The following is a 27893-nucleotide window of genomic DNA, read 5'->3' on the forward strand; positions in this document are numbered from 1 at the left end:
AACACTGTAACTCAAATGCATCAATTCTTCTGAGGTCTTCCTTATTCATTGTCAGACTTTGACATGCATATGAGGCTATTTTAAATATCATGGCTTGTGTCTGGTGCATCTTAGTTCTCAAACTTAAATCTTTGCTCTTGAACAGTTTACAGAGGTCTTATGCAGCGGATTTGCCTAATGGAATATGCCATTTGGTTCTTGACTGCTGCATGCATAAGTGTTAATTGTGGATCCAAACAAAATGAAGTCTTTGACAACTTCAGTCTTATCTCTCTTTATCAAAGTGTTGTTTATTGGTCCAGTTGTGAGGATTTTTATATTGAGGCACAATCCACACTGAGCACTGTGGTCTTTGATCTTCATCAAAAGTATTTCATGTCCTCTTCACTTTCAGCAAGCAAAGTTCTGCATATCATCTGCATTTCACAAGTTGTTAATGATTCTTTCTCCAATCTTGTTGCCATGTTCATCTTCAGATAATCTAGCTTCTTGGATTATTTGCTCAGCATATAGATAGAATAAATATGATGAAAGAATACAACCCTGGCACATATGTTTCCTGATTTTAAACCATTCAGTATCCCTTTGTTCTTTCTAACAACTACCTCTTGGTCTGTGAGCACAATCAGGTATTCTGGAATACCCTTTCTTTGCATTATTATCCATAGCTTTGCTTGATCCATATAGTTGAAAGCCTTTGCATACTCTTATCAAGCACAGGTAAATATCTTTCTGGTATTGTCTGTTTTCAGCCAAGATCTATCTAATGTCAGCAATGATATCCTTAGATCCACTTCCTCTTCTGAATCTGGCCTGAGTTTCTGACAGTTCCCTGTTGATGTACTATTTTTGTTGTACTATATTTTTTTTGTTGTTGTTGTACTATATATATAGTATGTAGTTGATGTAGCTATTTTTCAATTAATCTTAAGCAAAATTTTACTTGCATGTGGTATTAATGATATTGTTTGATGATTTTCACATTTTTACTGGGCACAAATAAGAATCTCTTTCAATTGGTTAGCCAGGTAGCTAGCTGTCTTCCAAATTTCTTGGCATAGATGAATGAGCACCTCCATTGCTGCATCAGATTGTTGAACGATTTCAGTTTGTATTTAGTCAATTTCTAGAGCCTGTTTTTGCTAATATCTTCAGTGCAGCCTGGATTACTTCTTTCAGTACTAGTAGTACTTCTCTTGCTGCTTAATCATATGTTACCTCTTGAAATGGTTGAACATCGACCATTTCTTTATGGTGCAGGACTCTGTGTATGTCTTCTATCATCTTTTGATGTTTTCTGCATCATTTCAATGTTTTGCCCATGAAGTCCTTAAATATTGCAAGTTGAAGCTTTAATTTTTTTTCTTCAGCTTGAGAAATGCTGAGCGCATCCTTTCCTTTTGGTTTTCTCTGCATGTTTCAATATAATACTTGACTTTGTCTTCTTGAGCTGACTTTGGAAATTTTCTGTTCACCTCTTTGACTCTTCCTCATTTCTTCCATTTGCTTTAGCATCTATATGATAAAGAGCAAGTTTCAGGGTCTCTTCTGTCATCCATTTTGTTTTTTTCATTCTTTCCTGTCTTCTTAATGACCTTTTGCTTTCTTCCTGTGTGATGTTCTTGATGTCATCCCACAGCTCTTTTGGTCTTTGGTCATTAGTGTCTGATTCATCAAATCTGTTTATAAGATGGTCTCTAAATTCAGGTGGGATATGTTCAAGGTAATTTGGCTATCGTGAACTTGTTTTACTTTTCTTCAACTTCAACCTGTATTTGCGTATGAGCAATAGATGATCTGTTCCACAGTCTGCCCTGACCTTATTTAAGCTGATGATACTGAGGTTTTCTACCATTTCTTCCCACAGATGTAGACAATTTGATTCCTGTATCTTCCATCTGGTGAGGTCCATGTGCATTTTGTTGTTGTTGTTAAGTGCCAGTTGAGTTGATTCCGACCTCACCTTTTATGTTGTTTAAAAAAGGTATTTTCAGTGAATAAGTCATTGGTCTTGTAAAATTCTGTCATGTGATTTCCAGCATCATTTCTGTCACCAAGACCATATTTTCCATGTCCTGACCCTACTCTTTGTTTCTAACCTTTGAATTCCAATCACCAGTAATTATCAATACATCTTGATTGCATGTTTGATCAATTTCAGACTGAATAAAATGGTAGAATTCTTTGTTTTCATTATCCCTGACTTTATTTGTTGGTGCATAAATTGGAGTAATAATGGTATTTTTACATGGCTAATACCTGTCCATTTCAGCTCATGCCTAGGATATTGATCTTTATATGTTCCATTTCATTTTTGAAAACTTAGAATTTTCCTAGATTCATACTTCAGACATTCCATGTTCCAGTTATTACTGGGTATTTACAGCTGTTTCTCCTCATTTTGAGTTGTGCCACATCTTCAAAAGAAGGTCCCAAAAGCTTTACTTAATTCACATCATCATGATCAATTCCACTTTGAGACGTTTTCTCTTCCCCAGCTGTATTTTGCGTGCCTTCCAACCTGAGGGGCTCATCTTCCGGCAGTATGTCTGACAATATTCTGGTGCCATTCATAATGTTTCATCTACTGGCACTCTGTGTGACAGTTGTCGGCTGCTATGCATAAGGTTTTCAGTGACTAAATATTCAGAAATAATTCTGCCTCTCCTTCTTGCTAGTCTGTCTTAGTCTGGAAGTTGAGCTGAAACCTGTGCACCATGGGTGAAACTGTTAGAATGAAAATACAGGTGGCATAGCTCCCAGTGTCACAGGAACACTCAAACTACCGTGGTATGACAAATTGGCAGATGAGTCGTGGATAGTAAACTTAGGTTATTTTACTGATAGGCATCTTAAGGGGCAGTACATTTATGTTAATAAAGGAGTAGCTACTCAGAAAAGGAGAATAAGGATGATTGTACAACTGGAACAGTATAATTGATGTTACTAAATGGTTTTGGCATGCCAAGAAATTGGATGAAAGTTACCTGGCCAACCACCTAGAAGAAATCCCTATTTGTGTCCATTCCAAAGAAAGGTGATTCAACAGAGAAGGTGAAAATTATACAACAAGCAAGTAAAATTTAAAAGTAAAACAAGTTAATTCAAATACGGGTACAGTAATACATTGATAGGAAGCTACCAGAAATTAAAGCTGTATTTAGAAATGGTTGTGGAACAAGGGATATCACTGTTGATGTCAGATGAATCTTGGCAAGAGAATACCAGTGTTTTATTGACTTAAGGCATTTGCTGTGTGGTTCATGAAGTTATGGATAACATCATGAAGAATGAGTAACCTAGAAAACTTAATTGTGCTCATGAGGAATTTATACATAGACCACGAGGCAGAACAAGGCTTACTGTTGTTAAAGTGCCATTGAGTCCATTCCAACTCATAGCAACCCTAAGTAGGGTTTCTGAGATTGTTAAATCTTTGCGGGAGCAGAAAGTCTCATCTTTCTCTTGCACGGTGGCTAGTGGGCTTGAACCACTGACTGACCTTGTTCACAGTCCATGGCTTATCTTGTGAAGCCGTGGTTTAAAATTGAGAAAGGTTTGCGTCAGTGTTATATTCTTTCACCATACTTAACTCATTCTGCATTCTTAGCACTCATTAACAACCCACAATAGCATCTAACTCAACCTTGTTTGCTAAAAGCTAAGAGGACTTGAAATACTTTCTGAAGAAGACCAAAGACTACAACTTTTAGTATGGGTTATAATTCAATATAAAGAAAACAAACATGGTCAAAACTGGACCAGTAAGCAACATCACGATACATGGAAAAAACACTGAAGTTTCAAGGATCTCATTTTATTTGGATTCACAGTGAACACCCATAGAAGCAATAATCTAGAAATTCAATAACATATTATATTGGTCAAATTTTATGTAAAAGACCTCTGTAAAGTGTTAAAAACAACAGAGATACCACTTTGAGGATTAAAATGCACATGACCCAAGTCATGGCATTTCTATTCACCTCATATGCATGGGAAAGCTGGACAATGAATAAGAAAGACCAAAAAGGAATTAATGGCTTTGGATTATGGTATTGGCAAAGAATGTTAAATATACAAAGACTGCCAAAAGAACGAACAAATTTTGTGTTGGAAGAAGTACAGCCAGAATGCTCCTTAAAAGTAAAGATGGTGAGACTTTGTCTTACATACATACTTTGGACATGTTATCAGGAGGGACCAATTCCTGACAAGGTCATCATGCTTGATAAAACAGAGAATTAACGAAAACGAGAAAGATCCTGATACATTGGAAAAATACTAAAGTTTCAAAGATCTGATTTTACTTGGATTTACAATGAACACCCACAGAAGCAATAATCTAGAAATCAGATAACATAGTACATTGGTCAAGTTCGCTGTAAAAGACCTCTTTAGAGATATCCCTTTGAGGTTTAAAATGTACATGTCCCAAGATGGATTGACACAGTGACTGCAACATAGGGCTCCAGCATAAATAATGAGTGAGGATGGTGCAGGATGGGGCTGTGTTTCATTTTACATAGGGTCACTATGAGTCAGAATTGGCTCAGCAGCATCTAATAACAACAACAAATGGTACATATAGGAACTGTTGCTGTACATTTGGCTTTGTAAATTCTCAACAAAATTAATTTCATTAACTAGGATACTCTGAGGCCTGACTTTAGGAAGCTGAAATTGGAAATTTTCTGTGATGGGGCAGCACATAGTTTATTTATAACATCAGATCAATTTAACATAATATCTTTAAGGGCCAAGGTCTTTAACGGTTCTGAGTGTTCCAGCTTTCCTCAGAACTCACTCTGGTGAGTGTGTGATGGGTCATTTCCAATATTCTCAGTCAGAATGCAAGGAGAGTTCTTTACACCCACTACTTTGTAAGCAGGGTCTCTATATGTTGAACATTCTTATGGACAAATGAGTTCCAGTCTGTAAAAGCATTTCACTACTGCCTTGCTGTGCTTTTTAAGGGACATTTTCTCAATTGATGGTTGTGGGTCAGCTTGGTTATTCAAGTGACTAGAAATTTCCCCAAGTCTACCAGGTTATGACTGTCTGTCATCAGGTCTTTCTAGTGGACTTCCTTTTGTCCTCCAGTGGTACAAAAGATGCTTCATGATTCATCTTGTGAAAAGCCAGAAGAATGTCTGCCTGTGTCCCAGCTCAAGGCTTTGACTCTGAAGCTGACAGCTCTACCTTTGATGACCAGATTTCTCTATGGACTATTAGCCATGCTCCTAAGTTGTCCCAGGGAGTGGTCCTTGTTTCTTTGCCATGGTTACAACACTGGTGATGATGCCGGGTGTCACAGGAACTCCATCTAAGTACAGAGAACATGTTTGGGTTTACTTGGTAGATAAGTAAAAACATGGTGCTGTTTCTTCAAGGTATTGTGAAATAGGGCCTGTGAATGGGTAGAAGAAAAGGTAGGCTTTGTCATGCTGAGAGTAATTGGTAGGCTTCTGTACTTTCTGTTAAAGGCAAATGGGGTCTCTGCCAGTACCTCTTAGCCAACGTTACCCAGCCCACTGAGTCATCCTACAGGAAACAGTCAGCATGTTGAGCACACACAGCCCTAGTGGTTATGTTGACTCTGTATGACTCATTCCACAGTTAGAGGGAAAACCAGCAGGTTTGGAGATGAGGGTGCCATTTCTAGTGTGTGTGGCTTCACCAATGTTTTGTGGGGTTCCCCTTTTACTTGACAGTATAGTAAGTAGCACTGCAAGTTGCTTCAAGCAGAATGAAATTGTGGTAAATTTCCAGTATTTTCTATATGAGTCACTTGCTCACCAAAACCTCTTTGTGTTTTTATAAGTAAAATTCCTTCACTCAAATGGCTTCATGCTATTTCCACAGACAGGAACCACTGAGACACTCAGGGCAGGCTCTCTCCTGCTATTTTTCTCTGATGTTTTCCGACTTTTCCAGGGATTGTGGCAAAGACAGACATCCATAAGCATAATGTCAGCACATGCTTTCTTTCAACATTATTAAGGGACGCTGTGGCATTGTAAGATAAGCGCTGGATTGGTAATCTCTGGGTCGGCAGTTCAAACCCTACAGCTGCTCTTGGAAACCTGATACAGAATGCTATGAGTCTGAACCAACTCAAGGCACACAACGACATTTTAACATCGGAAACAAAGATGGAACAATTCATGTTCTGACAGTTGTACCCCAGGCTCTACCCTATGCTAGTTTGATGTGAAACTACATCATTTCCACCACATAATTTGACAAAATGATTATTTTTCAAAGTCTTCAGAGACACAGGAAGAACACTACTTGTACCATTTATTCACTACTGTTGACTCTGGCCTTTGGGCCCCCATCATTAGAGCCTGTAGCAGCAGGGTAAGCCTGACCCAGCCTTTCCCTATGCTGTGCAGCAGGATCTCAGGGTGGGGGTACCTTGTCTGAGCCCCTTAGTGATGTGTATGTTCTTCTTTCTTAGTTCCCAGGAGGCAAAGAGTCCAAAGGTGGAACTACATAGCCACTCAGATGTCCCTTTCCAGATGCTGGATGGCAACAGTGGTCTGAGTTCTGAGAAGATCAGCCACAACCCTTGGAGCCTGCGCTGTCACAAGCAGCAGCTGAGCCGCATGCGCTCTGAGTCCAAAGACCGAAAGCTCTACAGTATCCTTGTTGTCCTTCCCACAGAATTGTCTGCTGGGTCTACACGTCTCATGCTGGGGCTTCTTCTAGGCCATTGACCAAAGCCCCTCTCTGCAGGGGCCCCTCTCATCTTCCTGTTCTCAGAGGTGTCTCTTATTCTAGATGTGACTGACCTCTTTTCTTTCTTTCACTAACATGGATTTGTCTTTTCTGCTTTTAGGGCTGGTAAAACTGAAGCTTGAAACTTGGCAGTCTAGACCATTGCTGTCTGGTAGAACTTTCTGTGGTGATGGAGCTAATTTGTGTCTGTGCTGTGCATATGGTAGTCCCCAGCTACACCAAGCAGTTGAAATTTTACTCCTGTGATTGAGGAACTGAATTAAAATTTTATTTCAATTCAGTGTTAAATTTGAATATAATACCATGTGGCTAGTGGCTACCATGTTGACTGTAAGTAGAATAAGGGGTCTGTGTGTGCACATGTATTTCTCCCTCTCAGAAGATAATTGGCAATTAAAAAAGAATACATTTGCTTTTGGTGTTTCTGTTTTGTTTAAAGATAAATACTATACATGTACAACATAAAAAATTTTAAGATATTAAAGGTAAAAAAATTGGATGGAATAGGAATTTTTATATCATTTAGAGTTTTGAAACAGTAGATAAAAAAGAACACTGAGTAGTAACTGATGGGATGTTCCCTGAGCTCTTTGTACGCATTTATTCAGTTCATTTTCACAGTAATCTTCTGAGGAGGAATGATGATTCCCATTTTACAGGTGAGGAAATGGAAGCACAGAGAGGTTACATCTTTGTCCAGAGCCAATGAGTAGCTGAGGTAGGATTTCAGAGTCTGTGCTTTCAGCATGGGGAGTATTTCTATATCCACCTTCAAGTTTTATTGTCACTTGTTTTATAGGTTACCTCATGCTATGAGATATATATGAAAGGCTATTATAGAATATCTTTTATAATTTAAGAGGAATTAAATGTTAAAATATTAATCGTCAAAGTGATGCTCTGCCGAGTGTCTGTCATTCAAGATTCCATGACTGCTTCATAGTACACAAATGTGGAATTGTCTAGTCCCAGTGACATTTGGTGACATAGCTTTATCTAAATGTGCAAGTAAACATTAGATTGTTGTGGACAAAGTAGATTTAGATGAAGACATGGACATAAATGTTAGGAAGCCTGGACCATAAAGCTGTTTAGAGCACAAGGTCCTTAGAAGAATTCTGAGGTAAGTTTACATATACTCATATAATCTACTGATTTGAAATCTGTGAAAATGGCAAGGCCAGAATTCAGATTCAGCTTTTTCTAAAGATTCTTTGGGAATGTTGAAATTTGATATCCCCATTTTTTTTTTTAAATGTTTTATTGTGAATTGTGTGATAATCTACATGGGAGAACATCCACTTTACATTCATTCCATCGTTTCATTGGTATAGTTACCATCCCGTCCATGCATCCTCACCCAACCAAGGGATGTACCTTGTAAGCCTGCACCCCACCCCACCCCCACCACCACAGTCCTCAGCCCATTCCATCTCCTGATCCCAAGTCCCCAGCCACACCATCTCTTGACGTTGTCTTCTCTGCCTCCATCTCAGGCCCCACTGCCTCTCTGGGTAGGGTTCCGCTTTTCGCTCTTCTCCATCGATGGTCCCAGGGTCCTCCGCTCCTAGACTGAAAAGTTAATCACTCCCCTCTTTGCTACAAAAAGTCCATCTCTAGATTTCCAACCCTTACAATCAGTCCTGATAACAATCATTCACAATTGCATCACAAGAGATCCATCTGCATTTTGTTTCATCAGCCCTTCCTGGACAGGCTGGACACTATTCACTGGAGGATATCCCCATTTTTGTAGTAGTGTTGCAGATACGCTGTCTTAATTTCTTAAGCCTGTGTGGCATACTGGCCCAAATACATTATGCATGGTAAGAGGGATATAGTTGAATATGGCAAATCTTTAATCTGTGTGTTGCCTACAAGGGAATTCTGAGGAATGACATAAAAATAATAGTGTGAAACCCACATCTGAGAGTTTGTTGAGGTGACTACGGATTATATTAGCTGAGATGCCCTTTTTATAGAAAATCTTGCTTGTTCTTTCCTGGCTGAGTTGATGGTGAGTGTAGTTGTCATTCTCCTTGACTGTGGCCCAGAGTTCCTCCTGCTTGAGAATGTGGTGCACCACTTCAAGTACCCCTGTGTGCTGGACCTGAAGATGGGCACCAGGCAACATGGCGATGATGCATCTGCCGAGAAAGCAGCCCGGCAGATGAGGAAATGTGAGCAGAGCACGTCTGCTACGCTGGGTGTCAGGGTTTGTGGCATGCAGGTGAGTTGCCATGGTGAGAGCCTAGGTGTATGTACCTTCCTGCCACCCATTACCTATGCCGAGTATCCTCTTCCCTCATTGGTCCAGAGTTCTCTTGATCCAGGCACCAGGCTCTGGGCCTCAGAGCCCTCACTGTGACAGCCTGCTGCCTTAACGTTGTGATAACTGAGTCCCTTGAGGCTGGCAGCAGGACGCTCTAAGTTTGAGTTTAGCCAGGTCTCATGGAGTCTTTGAGAAGAGTTCTGAAGGTGACAGTAGGGAACCTGTAATCTTGGTTTCTTGGCTTTTGTGTGAGAAACTCAGGGTGAGCATGGCCTGCCCCCTCCATTTTGTTGTTGTTGTTTATTAAGTGCCATTGAGTTGGCTCTGACCCACAGCGACCCTGTATAAGGTTTCTGAGGAACAGCTGGTGAGCTTGAAACGCCGACCTTACGTTACGGTTCAAACTGTCCAGCACATTAACCCACAGCACCACATCACTATGCTTGGGTTTGTCAGAGGCATTCCAAACTGTGCTTGCCCAGAGCACTAGGTTATTAGACCACCAGGTACTCACTAGTCTGTTTCCTGTGATTTCAGGTGTATCAACTGGACACAGGGCATTACCTCTGTAGGAACAAGTACTATGGCCGTGGGCTCTCCATCGAAGGCTTCCGCAATGCCCTCTACCAGTACCTGCACAATGGCCTGGACCTGCGGCGTGACCTTTTTGAGCCTGTCTTGAGCAAACTTCGAGGCTTGAAAGCTGTGCTGGAGCGGCAGGCCTCCTACCGATTCTACTCCAGCTCCCTCCTAGTCATCTATGACGGCAAGGAGTGCCGGGCTGAGCCTTATCTGGACTGCTGGTCCGAGATGCGTCTCAAGCACCCGGACACGGGGCTCCCAGAAGTGGCATCACCCTGTGGTTCCAGCACCAACCCCAGCAGCACCAGCCCTGAGGCGGGCCCCTCATCTCTGCCCAAGGTGGATGTCCGCATGATCGACTTTGCACACAGCACATTCAAGGGTTTCCGGGATGACCCCACTGTACATGATGGGCCAGACCGAGGCTATGTATTTGGCCTGGAGAACCTCATCAGCATCATGGAACAGATGCGGGACGAGAACCAGTAGGCCCAACTATGGGCCCCTAGAACCCCTTCCTCTTCACCTACGGGCAGGGACCATCGCTCTGAATTCACCGTGAGGACACACAGACTTTGCTTTTAAAGGGTTATATTTCTCTTTGGTGTTACACTAAAAGAAATGTTTTTAGCTGTAGCCTGGAATTCATATATATACAGTGAAGGAGGATAGACCACATCCTCTTAGCCAGGCTTCATAGCTCTACAGGTCTGATTGCTGTGTCCAGGCTAATGTAGGAAGGAAGAGGTGGCCCCCAGTGGGCTTGGCAGTGGGAAGAGGGTGCCCTTGGACATGGGTTTCTCATGCCTAGGCCTTTGGGGTCTGTGGCTGCAGGACCCTGGGGATTATGGGGTGAAGCCCTGGGCTGGTGCAGGGCTCCTCCATGCCCACTCATCCCTGTCCCCCAGAAGTTGAGGTGATTGGGTACCTGTCTCTTGAGGGCTTTCCTGTGTTGTACTCTGGGTGTCAGCTAGATCTTCAGCAGATGTCCCTAGAGTGTCACAGGCCGGACTGCACACAGCTGGACCCTGCTTCTCAGTTCTGACCTTGGCATGGGGGCCAGATTCATGAAGCTGGGCTGAGGCCCACCAAGTCAGAGGCTAGGCCTCTGGGCTCCCTGGGCACCCCTTGGCACTTGAACTTATTCCTTCTCCTACCTTTGCACCCCTGCCAACCTCTCTCACTAAGACCCTTGCCCTTATAAGCCACTCCCTCCTGCCTCCCTGAGGGGTGCTCAGCTCTGATTGCTGAGGAAAGGCGATATCCTAGCAGGCTTTAGGCCAAGACAGTGTTTGCAGATCTTGTGCTGTGGATGGGAATCCTCTTCTACTTGGGCAGCTGAGCTGCCTCTGGAGGGGCTGCCTCTCCCAGGGCTCAAGGGCTGCAGCCCTCTCAGGGTCTCACATTTCCCCAGGCTGAGCTCAAGGCCATAGCCCATGTGAGGAAGTTCAAGCCCTGGACCTGGAGGGAGAACTTTCAGTTTATATGCTCACAGGGATATTGTCTTAGTCCGGGACGCAGGTTCCCAGATTCTGCTAATGAAAGCCTTGTCTGTTCAGACCTGGGGTTCATCAATCTGTCCATTTGTTCATCTTCCAGCCTGTCTCTGGGGTTCCCTTCCCTAGTGTGTAGCTTGCTCATTAGTAGATACTGCTTTCCTCAACAAAATTCCCTTTCTGAGGTGAATTTTTACCCCTGTGCCCGTCTTCAGCAGGTGCTTACCTTTTTATAAAGAACTGGTAGCAGAATTGTAAGAGTCATTTCCCTGCTGCCTCAGCACCTTCTTTGTGGGCCTGGTGTGTGACCCACTCTACATTGACAGTGGTGCAGTGAAGGCCCAGTGGTGGGGTGGCCCCTTTCTCCATGGTTTTAGTCAATGCTACCAGCTCTAGCACATGGACATTGCTAAGCCATCCAAAGCACCCTGTCACTTTGGGCATTCACAGTAAGTCTGTGTCTGTTGATTGGCCTTGGTAATGATGAGCTAATTTCTCTCCAGTCCTTACAGATGGAGCCTTACTTCTTAAATGGACTTCTTGATAGAACCCTGCAGTTCTCAGCCCTCTGACCCTGTGCCAGTGGTGGGCAGGATCCCATTCCTTAGGGCTGGGAGGACAGTGTGCCTGTTTCTGGTCAGTAATGACTAATTTTTTTCTTGTACCAATCTGTATTTGGTCATGGGTGCACGGTAGCCGTTTGCTAGACTGTCATTTTCTGCCAGGACAAAGGATAAGACAAAACCTGTCCAGCCTGGCTATGGGCTGGAACCTCCTGAGTTTCTAGATTATGGGAGCAGATGCTGCCTTCTTCTGCTGCTCTTCATAGTGAGAGGCTGCATCTACTTATAATTCAGTGTTTTCCTGGCACTGAAAAGAATTTACGGGCCTGGGATTTGCTGCTGTGCCCCCAGGACAGGGCTCCCCTTTTCAGCACTTTCTTGACACTGGAGACAGCCCTGTTGTCTCAGCTTGGGTGGTGGTGGTGGTGGGTATGTTCGTGTGCATATTCTGCCACTGCTCATTCTCCCGCCTCGAAGCTAGAGAGCCCTATTCCTGCCAGGGTCTGCCTTCCCAGCCCCAATTTGGGACCAAAGTGCAACGTGGGATCATGGATTGGGGTCACAGATGACCCCTCTCTACAGTGCTTCCCAAGGCCAAGCTGACACCAGTCCCACCCCCCCACTCCCCCGTGGGCGGGGTGGGGTGGTGCTTAAAGAGGAAGGGGACCAGTGTAGCAACTTGCCAGGGACCCCACCCCTCCCACTCAGGGCTTGTGCAATGGGCATGGGGATTAACCCCCTAGAGGCCAGGGGCCTGGGCGAGATCCTTAGCCCCTGGGCTCACGCCTGGCCCCATGCACGTTCCCTAGTATCAGATCTTTTGAAGTAATGTAAAATCTGGTTTTGTTTGTGACGATTTAAAAATGTTTTAATGACAAAAAAAAAAAAAGCCCTGGGAAGGACCTGCCTGGTTCTTTTGCTTCTTGGGGAACAGTAAGGCCTGGCTTTCGGGAAATTGCTCTCTGTCCGTATTTCCTGGAAGCTAACCTAGCTTGTCCACTCCACTGAGGCTGCGTCCCTAGGCTCCAGTTGAATGCACCCAGTTGTGTTTTCTTGGGACCTTGGAGAGCGGGAGCCTCTGCCGAGTTCGCCCCTTTCTGTGCACCTAGCGCTGTCCGCCCCGCTTGTGTCTGAGGTCGTGTAAGTCAAATAAAGTCGCTAGAAACTGAGGTTGGTTCGCCTCTTTGTGTAACCCTCGCGATTTCCGGATAACCCGGCTGGCAGGGCCCCCTAACCCCACCCTCTGTGCCCTGTCCCTAGCCTCCAGTCCTCATTCCGCCCCGGAGTGGAGGGGCGGGCTCACGAATGGGCGAGACCGGAAGCGACCATTCCCGCAGCTGAATCCGGCTGGCCGGGCTTGACGCCTCGCTTTTGGCACTAGTTCCGTCTTTGGATCCGCCAATGGACAGCTGACCCGCGTGCCCGGGTCCCGGTTCCCATGGCAGCCCGGGAGCTCGGGCCCTCATTGGTTACGTCTGCTGAAACGCCGCGCTCCAGCGTTTCGTCGCCGCGGCCGTGCCACGTACACGGCAGCCGATTGGTTTACCAGGGCCACGTCACTGCCCGCGCCGGGTCGGCCTGAGTTTCGAGTCAGCGGCTGTGTTTCGTGCTTCGCGTCCTGGTTTGTGGGGGTCCCGGATTTCACGTTAAAGCTGACTGGGGTAGACGAGACAGAGCCCAAATCGGTCAGTTTGGCAGGTGAAGGCCGGGCATAGCGGCGGGGGTGTGACAGGCGGGCCGGGACACGTCGGAACCCGGGACTCAACTGCCTGGACGCAAGCAGGTGCGATGAAGGCACTGATTTTGGTTGGCGGCTATGGGACGCGGCTCAGGCCGCTAACGCTGAGCATTCCGAAACCACTGGTGGACTTCTGCAACAAGCCCATCTTGCTGCACCAAGTGGAGGCTCTGGCCGCGGTAAGACCCGGAGTCGGGGACGGGACAAGGGTCGACTGGAGGTCAGGGTTTCCCAGGCTTTTCCGTTTAGTTAGTGTCTTGGGCGTTGTATTCGGCAGGCAGGCGTGGACCACGTGATCCTAGCCGTGAGCTACATGTCTCAGGTGTTAGAAAAGGAAATGAAAGCGCAGGAGCAGAAGGTGAGGCTTGCACCCTCTGCCTTTTTGTTTGCTTCCCCCACCCACTCCCCGGTCATTGGAACCTGATTTTGTGGCTTCTGTTTTCCAGTTAGGAATTCGCATTTCCATGTCTCATGAAGAGGAGCCTTTGGGAACAGGTCAGTACAGACAGGAAAGTCTCTTGGGGAGGGTGTAGGGCTAGGAAAGCAAGACACTGAGCTGTCGAGCCTGGCTCCAGGGGCTCAGACCCCCCCCCCCCCCCATAAGGTGGTGACCTGCTTTCCTCCCCCAGCTGGGCCCCTGGCATTGGCCCGTGAATTGCTGTCTGAGACTGAAGACCCTTTCTTCGTACTCAACAGTGATGTTATCTGTGATTTCCCCTTCCAAGCCATGGTGCAGTTCCACCGGCATCATGGCCAGGAGGGTTCCATTGTGGTAAGTCCACTTGCTCCTCTGATAGTCCCACCCCATGTTCAGCCTGATCCACCCCCCCAGTCTTGAACTGCCACCTCATGTGGTGGGAGCATAGCTGTGTAGTATGTATTTGGGGCACATCCCCCGAGATTTGAAGAGCGTAAGTATCCAGACCCAGGAGCATTGCTCTAGGCCTGAGGCCCTCCTGCACTCAGGTGACCAAAGTGGAGGAGCCCTCCAAGTACGGTGTGGTGGTGTGTGAGGCTGACACAGGCCGCATTCACCGGTTCGTGGAGAAGCCACAGGTGTTTGTGTCCAACAAGATCAACGCAGGCATGTACATTCTGAGCCCTTCAGTGTTGCGGCGCATCCAGGTGTGTGGGAACCAGCTTGGGGTGGCCTGGAGGGTGGGTCTGGTCACCAGCACCACGACCCTGCTTACAAGATGTCCGTCCCCACAGCTGCAACCCACATCCATTGAGAAGGAGGTCTTTCCCATTATGGCCAAAGAGGGACAGCTGTTTGCCATGGAACTGCAGGGTGAGGCAGGGAGGCTGTGGGTTGGGGGTGGTTTGTGGCTGGGCTCAGCCCTCTGATGTGCCCATTCCTACAGGTTTCTGGATGGACATTGGGCAGCCCAAGGATTTCCTCACTGGCATGTGCTTATTCCTGCAGTCATTGCGACAAAAGCAGCCTGAGAGGCTCTGCTCAGGCCCTGGCATTGTGGGCAACGTTCTTGTGGTGAGATCCTTGTTCAGCTCCGCCCATTATTAACCGCCTCAATCTTGGGATATGTGGCTCACGTGTGTCTTCCTCACCACCCTCAGGACCCAAGTGCCTGCATTGGCCAGAACTGCAGCATTGGCCCCAACGTGAGCTTGGGTCCTGGTGTGGTGGTGGAGGATGGTGTGTGTATTCGGCGGTGCACAGTGCTTCGGGATGCCCACATCCGCTCCCACTCCTGGCTCGAGTCCTGTATTGTGGGCTGGCGCAGCCGTGTGGGCCAGTGGGTAAGCCTGTAGGTTAGGCCAGGTGGGGAGTGGGACAGGAAATGTACTGGTTTCGCTAACAGTCTGTCCCTCTTCAAGGTACGCATGGAGAATGTGACAGTGCTGGGTGAGGACGTCATAGTTAACGACGAGCTCTACCTCAATGGGGCCAACGTACTGCCCCACAAGTCTATCGGCGAGTCAGTGCCGGAGCCTCGCATCATTATGTGAGGGTGTACTTTGGGGCTGGTGGAGGGCCCCAGAACTCGTTGCCATTTGTCTGGGGAGGATTTAATGAGGCTGATGTTGGACACATGCTTTCTTATATGGGTGGATCTGGTAGGGTCCTTGCTGGGCAAAACTTAAAGTTCAGATACAGGGATATATGGAATAATAATTTAATGCTTACTGTGGCCCTGACTGAAAGTCAAGCTCAGGCACAATTAGGGCCAGGGCTGGGCTCCCATCAAGGAGGGGACACTCAGGCAAGAGAAGGGTTGGATATGGCAGGGGACCCTGGGAAACAGGGCAAGAGGAGCTCATAAATAGGACCCAATCTGGGCTGGATTTGAGGGTTCAGGTTGTTTGGGCCAGGTAGGGGCTAGGCAGCGGAGGAGGTGGTACTCGAGTTGGTGGATTTCTCCCAGTCCTCCACAGACACAATGGTGGCTTTGCAGAAGAAGCAGTCTTTGTTGTTCATCAAGTGCTGGTTGATGCAGGCTCTACCACAGGAAAAAGAATAAGTTTCCCAACCTTGTCTATTGCTTCTGGTCCCCCTAAACTCCCTCCCCACCAGTGTGCAGGCCCTCTTACTTGCAGGACTTGTGGCCGCAGGGCTGGAACACAGCAGAGATAGGGTGGGCATAGCAGATGGGACAAAGATCTTCTTCGCTGGTGGGCTGCAGGAAGGAGTGCAGAGTGGGCTGGTTTGAAGCCCCATGGGGACTTCAAAGTTTGTGAATAGATTGAAAAGCTAATGCCTCCCCCCGCCAAGGAAGTGCTGTTGGCCACATTTGAATGGTGTGTACCTGTATGCTGAGGCCACTCACCAGAGAGGCAGCTGCTGCCTGGGCAGATGCAGAGGTCAGGTGTGTCAGAATCTGTTGCACCTGAGCCAGCTCTTGGGCACTGATATAATCTGGGTCTGGGGGTGGGTAGGTGGAAGGGATCAGGCTAAATGTTGCATTAGAACTTAATGCCTCCTGAGAAATCTCCAGCCTAGGAATTTGCAGTTCTTGAGACCCCTGCCTGGCCCAGCCCCAAATGCCCACTTCCCTGCCATCCCCACACCCTCTCCAATTCTGCAAGGTTACAGAGCTTCCCTTGACTCACAGCTATGCAGGGAGAAACGCTTGTGATCAGGGGCAGGAGGGGTAATGCCAGGTGCTGAGGGCTCTGCCTGCCCCAGGAGATAGCTTATAGAACGGAGCTGAAAGCAGGGGTCTGCCAGGAGCACAGAAGTAGCTCGCTCTGCCCTGGGGAGGAACAAGGGATGATGTCACAGAGCTTACAGCCTGTTGGAAGACAATGCCTTACTGACATTGTCATTCCTTCACCTATCTCCCTGCTGGTTACCAGCCCAGTAAATCCTGGTTCCTGATAAGCACCACAGTCTGGGTGCCAATTTCAGAACTACCAGAAGTCCATCAGCCTTGTAACACATTAATCCTCAAAGTCAAATGATGTCAGTTCCCACTCATAGCAACCCTGTAAAGGGTTTCTGAGCAGCAGCAGCTGGTGGATTTAAATTGCCGACCTTGTGGTTTGCAATCTGGCTGTGAACAGGGGTTTAAAGATGCTTTCCTAGCCACCTTACAGGCTGTGATATTCAGATGAGAAGTCACAGAACCCGCAGGCCAGATGCTTGTTGGGACCAGGCTCGCGCCCCCTCTGGCGGCCACGGGAAGTCCGTGGCCGCAGTAGCCCCGCCCCTCCAGCAGGAACCAATGTGGGCTCTAGGTCCCAACCCTAAGCCACCGCCTCCCAAGGAGTATTTAGCTAAGTGACTGGGAAGAGCGCCTGGAGAGCGAGGGGAGCCTGGGAAGGGAGTGGAGCTCAGCTTCAGCTTGCTGCCTGGGAGCTTAAGCGTAGCGCGCAGTAGTAGACAAAGCCGCTTCCTGATACTCTGGTCATGATCCGTCCAGTACCGCACACGTTGAGTCAGCGCAGAAACGGGTGAGTCCTGGAGCTTCGCCTGTCATAAGACTTGTCCCATTCCGGGTGGCCCCCCGCCATGGCCCAGCTGGTAGTGCTGGGCACACTGCTGTGCACGCTGCACAGCGGGTTAGGTGTACTAGATTATTCCGAGGACTTCTCACCCCTTCCGGCCCACCACTGCCCTGACCAGTGTGTCTGTGCTGCTGATGTGTTGAGCTGTGCAGGCCTGGGGCTGCAGGAAGTGCCAGCCAGGATCCCTGCCGCTGCTGTGAACCTCGACCTAAGCCACAATGTACTCCAGCGCCTGCGTCCCAGCTGGTTGGCGCCCTTCTCCCGGCTGCGCACGCTACGCCTAGACCACAATGAGTTGTATTCATTAGGTGGTGGTGTCTTCACCAATGCCAGTAGCCTGAAGCTGCTTGACCTATCGTCTAACGCTCTGCGGGCCCTGGGCCGCCACGACCTTGATGGGCTTGGGGCACTCGAGATACTGTTGCTGTACAATAACCACTTGGCCCACTTGGATGAGCACGCCTTTCGTGACCAGGGCATACTCAGCCGACTCTACCTGGGCTACAATGAACTGGCCTCCTTCGATTTCGACCACCTACATGGGCTGGACACCGCCCACCTACGCATCCTAGACCTCTCTTCCAACCACCTGAGGCGCATTCCAGTGCTGAAGCTGGCGGCACTGCCAGCCTTTCTCAAGAATGGCCTCTACTTGCACAAGAACCCCTTGCCCTGTGACTGTCGCCTCTACCACCTGCTGCAGAACTGGCGTCAGCGGGGCCTCAGCGCCGTGCACGATTTCGCCCACCTATACACGTGCCTGGCCTTCAATGTCCCAGCGTCCCGCGTAAGCTTCTTCGACCACAGCCGTGTCTTTGAAAACTGCTCGGTGGCCACTGCTCACAACTTAGAGCAATCGGAACAGCGGCTACCCGTGCAAGTGGGCAGTTCCCTGCATCTGCGCTGCAACACCAGTGCTCCAGCTATCCACATTGCCTGGGTCTCCCCGCAGCACGAGCTGCTTCTTGCACCAGGATCCCAAGATGGTACTATCAAGGTACAGGCTGATGGCAGTTTGGTCATCAGTAATGTGCAGCTGCGTCATCAGGGCATTTTTGTCTGCCTGGCCAGTGGGCCCCGTCTACACAACCAGACTCATGAGTACAATGTGAGTGTGCACAAGCCTGACTCTAAACCTGAGGCTTTCAACACAAGCTACACCACGCTGCTGGGCTGCGTTGTGGGGCTAGTACTGGTGCTGCTCTACCTGTTCTTGCCACCCTGTCGTGGCTGCTGCCGTTGCTGCCGCTGCTGCCGATGGCCACGAGCACCCAGCCCTCTCCAGGAACTGAGTGCACAGTCCTCGGTGCACAGCACCACGCCACCAGAGGCACTCAGCCGCAAGGCCAGCACCCACAAGCATGTGGTCTTTCTGGAACCCAGCAGGAGCGGCCTCAATGGTCGAGTGCAGTTGGCTGTAGCTGAAGACTTCGACCTCTGCAACCTGGGGGGCCTGAAGCTCAAGGTCAGCTCAGAATCTGCTAGCTCTACTGGCTCTGGGGGTCCAGTGATGATCTAGGCTGCAGAATCTCCCGCTCCCCCCAGACCACTGCCCTGCCTGCGCTTGCCTGGCTCTCTGCCACCTGTCCTGCTCCCTGCTGCGATCCAGTAAGTGTCAGGTACTGGTGGGAAGCCCTGGGCCTGATCTTTTAACCAACTTAGGCTGAAGGTTTGGAGTCCCCAGCCATCTCCTGTTCTACTCCAGTAAAGAACCTGGGCCCCACTTGCCCTGGGAGCTCCTGGTCCCCAACTGGCCCATGAGGATTGGGGGTTGAGACGCATCTAGTTGAGCACTTGCAATAATGCTCCAACAGCTGTCAAGGCATAGCACTGAAGAGCTGTGGCATACCCAGGGAAGGCACACCCCCCACCTTCCCTTTCCCAAGGGCCTGGGTAGGAGTGAGACAGACACAGGGAACTAGGGGGAAGCTCAGAAGAAGACCTAGCTGCCACACTACCCAGGGCAGGAGGAGGGAAAATCATGTGAAACAAGGCTCTCCGTCTATCAACAATCAGATGCAGCGTCAGGTGGACAGACATTAGGCAGGCCTGGCCTAAGTCTAAGAGAGACTAGCCCAACTAGAGGCTACCTTGAGGGCAAAGCCTATTCCATGACTGCAACTCATTAGGCAGCACTGAGGGGCACCATGGCCTATGTCCTCTGCTTTCCAACAGCAAAAAGCCAGGCATGGCCCAGCTGGGGGGTGAACTCACTGAGCCGGAATTCACTGTCCCTTGAGGGCAAGAGCCTCTTAAGGGCTGGCATTGGTCTTGGTGTAATAGCTGAGGCAGCGCCCCAGCTTTGTGTGCATCTCATCACTCTCACTGCAGGGGAGGCAAGGAAGGGGGTTAAGAACCCCTCATGTGGCTAGGCCCAGCTGCCACGAAGATTCTTAATAAAGGTAAAATGTGCTCATGGTTGGAGGCTTCACAGATGTGTGTGTACGTTCCCAGGCTGGTTTCCCTGCCTCTGTCTGGGGCATGTTCACAGCCAATGGCTCTGATCATAGGCCAGGACACCTTGTCCTCCTGGGGTCTCCGGTTCTACTCAGACCTGCTGCTGCTGTCACCACTATCTTTCTAGGCACCCCCACCCCCCTCAAAGATCTGGTATTCAGGTTCGCTGTACAGGTAAGGGAACTGAGGTGCAGGGAGGCCCTGCCCAGCCCCCTTACCATCAGACAGCACTCACCCTGAAGCTGGCCCATGCACCAGGAGCTGCACCAAGATGCCTGTCACTGCCACCAGGATGGGATAGTGGTCCACACTCTCTAAGCCTAAGGTGAAAGGAAGGAGAGTATGAACCATGCACACGCACCTGCTGTAGGGCCTCCAGGCCTTCCACCTCTCAACTGTCCTGGCACATAAGGCAAAGCTGAAGCTGGGGGACAGGACTGGCTGTCCCCAGCCCAGTCTGGAGGATTGGGCATCACTGCTCCTAGCAGAGGACCAAGGCCCCTGTGGGTGCTGGGGTAAAGGATGTCTCAGTTCTCACCAGGCAGACGCAGGGTGACCACTCGGTCAAACAGGTTCCTCTCAGCTGTCACCCGGTTCAGCACCTGGTTCAGCAGCTGTGAGCACAAGAGCCCATTTTTGGATTGGTAGGCTTACTACTGGGGCATCTCCAGGACCCCACCCTGTCTGCCCAGATGGACTGACCTGTGCAAGACGCCGCAGCAGCATCTCAGAGGTAGGCTGGGTCCAGTCGAGGAATATCTCAGGCACCAATGTGATGGTCATCTCCAAGACACGCAGCAGGCTGACTGAGAGGTCAAAGCAGGTGGCACATACTTTGAGTTGCCGGCTGTCCACGAAGTTCCGCTCTAGGCGTTCGGCTGCCTGCTGGATCTACGCCACCATTGTTGGACAGAGACAGGTTAGTGGCCTACTCAACACACCCTAGGACCATGCCACGTCCTTACACAACCCTGGTCCACAGGGTCCGACCACAGCCCACCTCCTGGATCATGCCGATGAACTCCGAGAAGGCCCAGTTGAGCTGGTTGAGGACACTGTTGAGGAAGCTGGGGGCCACATCAGGACCCTGGCGCAGCAGGTCTGCCATGTGCTGCTGTAACAGGGTGGAGGGGCAGGGCTCTGCAGGGGCATGGGGAGGGGGTATCATCGGTGATGCCAGTACAGTGGGTCCTGCTTATCTGCCTGTCCTCACCACTGGGCTCCTGGTATACCAGGACAGAAAGCTCCCTGGAATGACGTAGGTCGTGTGGATAGGAAGCCAAGGTGCTGTACCTGCTGGCTCCCTCTGGGGGAAGTTACAGTAGCAGGTGTTCCTGTCCCTAACCCCACCACTCCCCTAACCCTGCATGACCCTTGGCCTGGAGCAACCACACAACCTTAGCCCGACTCCTTGAATGGGGCTGGACCTGTACCCCTCTCAACATGTATCAGGGACAGCTTCCCTGAACATCTGCTCTTAGCCAGAGTCCTGCTGTCCTATGCTGCCCTTGGCCTGGCCTTGGCATATGGGAAAGGGGGTGGGCGCCAAGTCTGGGGCTGGCAGGCAGTAGTAACCAGAGCCCTCAGCCACAGTTGGGACCAGCATGCTTCCCCCACCTCCTGATGCAAATCAATAGTCCCGGCAGCAGCAGGACGCAGACCTGGCCCCACCACCGCCTCTCCACCCACAAGCTCAGTTCTGCCAGGGCAGCACCAAGGCAATTGGCAAGCAGTTGCTATGTGACTTTGCATAAGGCACTTGCCTACTCTGGAGATATCCTTCACACCAAAACATTGCCCACAAAGGCAAAAACAGGCCAAGGGCAGTCACCAGGTAGGCTGAGTACAGTGTGTGTCAGGTGGAACCTGAGACCCCCTAGCAGGATGTAGGTAAAGGTCTTCAGGCTTCTGAACCTTGGCTGGACCATAGCCCCAACAATGCCTCTGCTCCCAATCAAAGGGCTCTTCTGGTCATGAATGAGCCCCAGTCTGTACCCCAACTCAGGCCTGGACATGGTGCTAGGATAAGGCTGGAGGTTGAAGAGGTGGCTCAGTTTACAAAGGACAGGTTCCTCACCCTGAATAAGGCTGGGGAGCTGCTGACCCTTGTCACTGTGACCCATCACACTGGTGCCCAATGGCACACACAGAATGGTACCACCCTACCAACTTCCCTGGCCCTCAGCAGGTACAGTCTCAGAGTGTCCAGTTTGGGGCCCAGCTGGAAGAAAGAAGTTGGCAAGTTTCAGAGAATCCTAGGCATGATGGGTGACTGAAGCAGCCCAATTGGATACTTACTCTGGAGGCTGGGCAGATTAGCATCCTCAGGTTTGGTTTTCAGCAGGTGTGGCAGCCGTGTATAGCGGTAGCCAAACCCACAGCCCTGGGGGAGGAGGGTGGTGGTGGTGGTGTGTGTCAGTGAGGGGTTAGTGCAGCAGGCCAACCCCTCCCTCCAGCCAGCTTTAGCCCCCATCCTTCCAGTTAGGCTTACCCTCCATCCTTCCAGTTAGGCTTACCCTCCAGAGTCGCACAAGGATCCAGTTGGTCTGGGCCCAGGGCCGCTGCTCATAGGGTGCCAGGAGGTTCCTCACCATGGCAATGCGCCTGTGAGGGCAAAAGGTAGTGAGCACAGGGTTAGGCTGGGTGTGGTGCTGGGCAGGGCAGGTGTGTGACCCCACACCACTACCCACACTCACTGCTCCTCAGGGATCCGCTCCACAGCCCGCAGGGAATGTGGGTAGCACACGTAGCTGGCCAGGGCTTGCATCAGTGAGTCACGGATATCTGCCGAGTGAGGGCATGCTTCAGCAGGTACCTGACCTGAAACCCAGCCCCATGACTCATGCCCACCAGGCCAGCATTCTGTACCCAAAACAGCCAGATTTACCATCCTGCCTGAGTCCCCCACCCAACTGTAGGGTGCCTCACCAGTGCCTATGATGCGTGTGTCAGCAAAATGTTTGGCAAGGATAGCAGCCAGGCGGGTCAGGGTCTCTTCGTAGCCTGCAGGGTGGGGTAGTGGGAGTGAGTTACTGACAAGAGGTTAGGCTGAAAGGCAGGCCTGTCCCGTGGCAGCATGGGTGGCAGTCTGGCCTGGTCTGGTATCTGGGGACATTGGGCATTGGTATTCAGTCAGTTGGTGAGGGGCTCACTATGGGGGAAGGGCACATCCTGGCAAGACTCCTGACCTGGGCTCAAAGCCCATCTCAGAACACACATTTGATGACCCAGTAGTCCAAGCTCCCTGGTCTCCCACAGCTCTGCCTCTGAGGCCTGGGGTAGGGCAGGGCATCCATTGAGCCAACGGCCTGACAGCCCACACAAGGTGCAGACAGTAACTACCAAGTCCAGCCTGGAATCAGTGGACTTTGAGAAGCCTGCTGTGACTCTGTGACTGACAGAGATAACTTTGCCCCACAAGAGCACTCATAGACCAGTGCCAGGGAGCAGGGTCAGGGGTCAGCACCTCAGGAAGTGAACCAGAGTCACCCTCCCCACGCCCCAACCCCGGTCTGTCCTGTCCTGTCTGCCTTCCTCTCAGCAACAAGAGGAGCTGCTGCTTCTGTCGCTGCTGGTTCCAAAGCAGGGTTCTCCATGTGGGACTTTCGCAAACATTGGGTCTGGTACAGGCTCCTCCCCATGTGGACCTGTGCTGCTGGGCCACAGATGGCTTAGACCAGGGCTTAAAGGGCTCATGCCAAAGGCCACTTTTCTGTCCCCTCCCAGCCTGAGTGGCCCCATCACCTGGAAGCTCCTCCATGCTGTGCACAGGGCCAAAGTAATTCTTGAGGGCGCTATAACTGTTGATGGCCACACTCAGGTAGAACTCGGGCATGAAGGCAAAGAGCGAGCCGGTGCGGTCGCCATGCTCGATGGTCCGCAGGCAGACACGCAGCAGCCAGTAGATATCTAGCATCTTCTCCTGTGGGGGCACATGGGTAGGGTCACAGGGACATGGCCTGGTCTGAGGGTCAGGAAAGGCCTTCCACTGGAGTGGAGGCAGACTTCAGGAAATGTGAGCAGCGGCTCAGGAATGGTTGAGGAACACTTGGTAGGTACGAAGACTCATGTGGCCTTACCTGAACCCTGGTTTGCATTTTGTGAGGGCACAGAATTTTTGAAACAAAGGGGTGACATACCCAGAAGAGTGTGTTTGGATACTGCAGTGCTGGGGAGCTACAGGGACAGATGGGGCAGTACAGTGAGGAAATGCCCGTCCCCTCTAGGCTGCACTGACTGGCGTGTCAAGAATGGGAAGGCCCCATGATTCTGAGGGTGGTAGAGCCTTCATGGAGATGGAAAATGCTGGAGAAGCAGGCTGGTGTGGGGCAGAGGGAGAGTGAGGCTCAGGACATGTGAGGCAGAAGGTGTGTGAAGATGCTCCCAAAAAAATGGTGTTGAGGCAGACAGAAATATGTGTCTGGAACCCAAGAGAAGGTGGAGGGAGTGACTGTTGGTGGCAGAAGTGTAGTTCTCATATTCTCAGACTGTCTGCATCAGGACAACACCAAGGGGCACAGGAGGGGTCACCAAGCATAGCCTGCGTCTCACCCAGAACCACAGCATTTGCAAATCTTGACATGGACTTCATATTAGGTCTCTTGTGTGCCCTAAAACTCAAGGGCCTAAGGAGGTGTGAGCAAGAGGTCAGAGGAGAGCCTGGGCCAGGAAGCAGACATGGCAGGGACGCCAAGAGAGCCCAGTGGGAGTCTACTGCTACAGAAGCCCAGGGAAGGCCAAGTCTGAGAAAGGAGACAGCAATAGCACCAAGAGGCCAACACAAAGAGGATGGAGATGTGCTCTCAAGGAGTGGGTGAGTAGGTCTAGAGACTGTGCTGAGAAGATCTGAGAGGAGCGGAGGATCCTGTGCTAAGTCGAGTATGAAGGGCTAAGGGAGCGAAGACACAGCTGCTTTGAGATGTCTAACAGAGAAGGGAAGAGAGAGGTAGCTGTGAACAGGCAGAGATGAGGCCTTGCAGGCTTTTTCCTTTAATGGAAGAAACTCGGTGAGAAGAAGGAAGTAGAGTGTGCACTGAAGATGCAGAAGAAATTTGAGACAGGAAGATGAGGTTCCTTAGAGGAGGTCAGAGGGCAGGTAAGATTGCCTTGATGGGCAGGTGCTGACCCGTGGTGGGAGGAGACCTCCAATGGTGACCATTTTCCTAAGGCTGGGAAGTAAGGGTGGCCTGGGTCACAGAGGAACCACCAGGACAAACACCAATCAGCACACTGGAGATGGGGACAGCCATGGCCTTGATCCCCCAGCTCGGGAAGAGGAGCAGGGCCCAAGAGGTGGGAGATATGCTGACACAGAGCACCTGGGAGAAGTGCAGGACCCTACTGTGAGAAGAGGCTACAGTGGGTGGGAGGGACAATAAGGACTGGGGGTCCAGAGTTGAGGGGACAAAGCACAGTGACAGTGGGAGTGCACTGACTAGCCATCTGTCTACCCCAGGAGACTAAGTTCTCTGGAGGACAGAAACTCATTCTTCTGGTTCATCGCTGTCATAGGCTGAATTGTGTCCCTGCCTCAAAATATATCTTTATTTGGTTTGGTGGTTATAAAATGATGTAACGTGTCAGTTACATGATAATTCCCCAAATGTGATCCTGAGAGATAAACCAATAAAAGGATTACAGGTGGATTATAATATCCTCATCACATCACAATTCTGATCCAATGTACAGGGGATTCCCAGGGGTGTAGCCTGCAGAACCTTTTATCTTCTCAGACATAAAACAAGAGGACATGAGCAGAGAAAAAGAGCCCTACTACCAACAAGAAGGAGTCCTGTTGTGGCTCTGTGGATTAATGTACACAGGACTGCAAGGTCACCTTGAACCTCAAGGTTGGCGGTTCAAACTCACCAGCTGTTGTTCGGAAACCCTACACAGGATCACTATGCGTCTAAATTGACTTGATGGCCCTTAACCACCACCACTACCACCACCAAGAAAAAGAGCCAAGAGTGGAGTACATCCTTTGGACCTGCGGTCTCTGCACCGTGAGTTCCTAGATCCAGAGAAAGACTGATGCCAAAACACATGGAAATCTCAAAGGAATGCTGAGCCCACAGATGCTGAAAGGAGACAGGGTACTTCTCCAGAGCCAGTGTTCTGAATTCAGATGCCTAGCATCCTAAACTGTGAGAGAATAAAGTTGTATGTTAAAGCCATTCACTTACGCTATTTGTTAAAACAGTACCAGATTAACTCAGACAACACTGTGTACCTTATGGCACCTGTCATATTCTTCCAGTACATGTTGTAGAATGAATGAGTGGGTAAAGGAACAAGACAGTGGTCTTGAGGGTGAGAAGTGAGTCAGAAGGAATTCACGCAGACGCAGATGGTAAGAGCAAAGACACCAAGGAACTGACTGGGAGCAGGGGCAGGGAAAAAGACAGGTCCTATTCCTCAAATGAAGGATTTATAAACTGAAAGAGACCTGGGGGGTCTCAAATGGCACCACTTCAAGTCCATGGGGCATGAAAGGTATGGAGAAAGAGGTATGGAGAGGGATGAGGTGCAGAAAGTGGGGGAGTGGCATATGTAAGCCAGGGGAGGAGTATCAAGGGGCCCAGTCCAACCCCAGTGGCCAGTCAGCTTTTGGCCCAGAAAGTAGAACTGAAAAGAGCAGCAGCTTTGGGCCACAGCTACGCCTACACACCTTTGAGTAAAGAGTAGCATGGACCCAGGCAAGACGGCGACTTAGGTGGTCCAGCTTTTCCGAGAAAACCTTCTGGCTCTTGGTTAACTCTGCAATGATGTCCTTCCTCTGCCACACCAGGGAAAAGAGAACAGTTAGGATGTGATCTCGTGTCCTCGCTCCCATAACCAGGCCTGAGGTCTGTCATCACGTAGCCAGTTTCAAGAGCACGGGGGCTCTGTTGGCACCTGAGGCAGCAAGGGCTCAGGAGACCCAGGCTCCACCCTGCAAATCCCTGTTTACCAGAGACACCCCAGTGAACTTGAGCAAGCCTCAGAATTTGGTCTAGGTGTCTCCTCAGGTGGTGGAAGTGAGACGCTGCTGAGGGCCTGTAAGTCCCTAGGTGGGGCACCCTGGGACTCAATGCCAGGACTTCAGCCCCAGGAACTGTTCTCTCTAGGCTGGAGCTCTGATCACAGGTGGGGCCAGATGTGGTGGCCAAGCAGCTTTGCCTGGGCACCCAGTCCTGATCCCCAGGCTGGGACAGCATAGCAGAGGGGCTCTTGTGCGTGTGCAGAGCCAGGCTTTGCTTCCTGCTGAATCTGCAAGTGGCAGCCTAGGTGCACTCAGGGTGGAATCCATAATTGATGAGGAGAGTGGTGTGCATCAGCACTTAGTGGCTGGGGGGTGGGGTGGGGACACCTTGGCACAGGCTGCAGCTGGTTGATGGAGTTCAGGTCGTGCCAGGCCCTACTGATAGCCCTACCCTCATTGTTGTGTTGTGGCAGGGCTACAGCAAGACAAAGAAAGCTGAGGCAGCCCCGAGAAGCAGCGACAGGGCAGCTCAACTCCAGATCCCAAAGACCTACCTATTCAGGACTTACCCTCTTGGGACACCGGCGGAGCTTGTCTTCTGTGTCCCTCAGAGCCACAGCATACTCGTTGACATCATCAGACACACCCACCATCTAGAATATTGGGAACCACACATCAGGGGTGACCTTAGTGCACCTTATTCAGACTTCTCCAGATGCAGCCTGGACCCTAGTCCTGCCAAGTCTCCAAACTCAGACCCAGGGCACCTCCACTCCCACAAGTCAACCAGATCAGGCCAAAAGAGCCTCAGCAGAAACCATCCTGAGGCACTCTCATGCACAAGCACTCCTGAAGACATGTGTGCGCATGTAGGTAGGTACATACACACACACACACACACACAGAACCCCCATACACATGCTAAGCCAACCCACGGTACAACACCTTGCCCAGCTGCTGGTGGACGCTGATATTATACATCATAATGGCACCATCGAGGACCTCCAGCAGCGAGTTCTCCGTGAGAGGTTGCTCAGGCTCCTCAGGTGGCCGCCCCAGCAGCAGGCCCTCGTTCCAGTGGCTACCCTCAACTGGAAGTAGAGGGAGG

General features: G+C 50.0%; 4 protein-coding genes across 4 annotated transcripts in view; 3 read left to right on the forward strand and 1 right to left on the reverse strand.

Moving 5' to 3' along the window:
• IP6K1 (inositol hexakisphosphate kinase 1) overlaps nucleotides 1–10292 on the forward strand; it is a 37348-nt gene extending 27056 nt beyond the window's left edge. The window contains exons 3-5 of the mRNA XM_006873594.1: nucleotides 6464–6645; nucleotides 8799–8974; nucleotides 9554–10292. Coding sequence (XP_006873656.1) covers nucleotides 6464–6645; nucleotides 8799–8974; nucleotides 9554–10087 — 892 coding nt within the window. The 3' untranslated portion in view covers nucleotides 10088–10292. The remainder of the gene's footprint in view (nucleotides 1–6463; nucleotides 6646–8798; nucleotides 8975–9553) is intronic.
• A 3153-nt stretch (nucleotides 10293–13445) lies between these two features.
• GMPPB (GDP-mannose pyrophosphorylase B) lies at nucleotides 13446–15390 on the forward strand. The gene is made up of 9 exons (XM_006873595.1): nucleotides 13446–13574; nucleotides 13673–13753; nucleotides 13842–13890; nucleotides 14025–14167; nucleotides 14362–14520; nucleotides 14608–14686; nucleotides 14760–14887; nucleotides 14974–15156; nucleotides 15235–15390. Exons 1-9 carry the CDS (start codon nucleotides 13446–13448, stop codon nucleotides 15364–15366), a joined length of 1083 nt encoding a protein of 360 aa, XP_006873657.1. The 3' UTR covers nucleotides 15367–15390.
• Nucleotides 15391–15519: 129 nt separating this feature from the next.
• The window catches only part of RNF123 (ring finger protein 123), a 31243-nt gene continuing 18869 nt past the window's right edge, over nucleotides 15520–27893 (reverse strand). Inside the window, exons 24-39 of the mRNA XM_006873596.1 lie at nucleotides 27731–27876; nucleotides 27355–27438; nucleotides 26492–26599; nucleotides 23566–23743; nucleotides 22750–22824; nucleotides 22518–22605; nucleotides 22338–22425; nucleotides 22120–22204; nucleotides 20822–20961; nucleotides 20524–20712; nucleotides 20360–20435; nucleotides 20057–20141; nucleotides 16468–16610; nucleotides 16185–16279; nucleotides 15949–16034; nucleotides 15520–15857 (exon numbers count right to left, since the gene is read on the reverse strand). Of these exons, the coding sequence (XP_006873658.1) occupies nucleotides 15737–15857; nucleotides 15949–16034; nucleotides 16185–16279; nucleotides 16468–16610; nucleotides 20057–20141; nucleotides 20360–20435; nucleotides 20524–20712; nucleotides 20822–20961; nucleotides 22120–22204; nucleotides 22338–22425; nucleotides 22518–22605; nucleotides 22750–22824; nucleotides 23566–23743; nucleotides 26492–26599; nucleotides 27355–27438; nucleotides 27731–27876 (1787 nt within the window). The 3' untranslated portion in view covers nucleotides 15520–15736. The remainder of the gene's footprint in view (nucleotides 15858–15948; nucleotides 16035–16184; nucleotides 16280–16467; nucleotides 16611–20056; nucleotides 20142–20359; nucleotides 20436–20523; nucleotides 20713–20821; nucleotides 20962–22119; nucleotides 22205–22337; nucleotides 22426–22517; nucleotides 22606–22749; nucleotides 22825–23565; nucleotides 23744–26491; nucleotides 26600–27354; nucleotides 27439–27730; nucleotides 27877–27893) is intronic.
• AMIGO3 (adhesion molecule with Ig-like domain 3) lies at nucleotides 17369–18883 on the forward strand. The gene has a single exon (XM_006873641.1). The coding sequence runs from the start codon at nucleotides 17369–17371 to the stop codon at nucleotides 18881–18883; it is 1515 nt and encodes a 504-aa protein (XP_006873703.1).

The sequence above is a fragment of the Chrysochloris asiatica genome, unplaced genomic scaffold, assembly GCF_000296735.1.
Source record: "Chrysochloris asiatica unplaced genomic scaffold, ChrAsi1.0 scaffold00246, whole genome shotgun sequence".
In the NCBI taxonomy this organism is placed as follows: Eukaryota; Metazoa; Chordata; class Mammalia; order Afrosoricida; family Chrysochloridae; genus Chrysochloris; species Chrysochloris asiatica.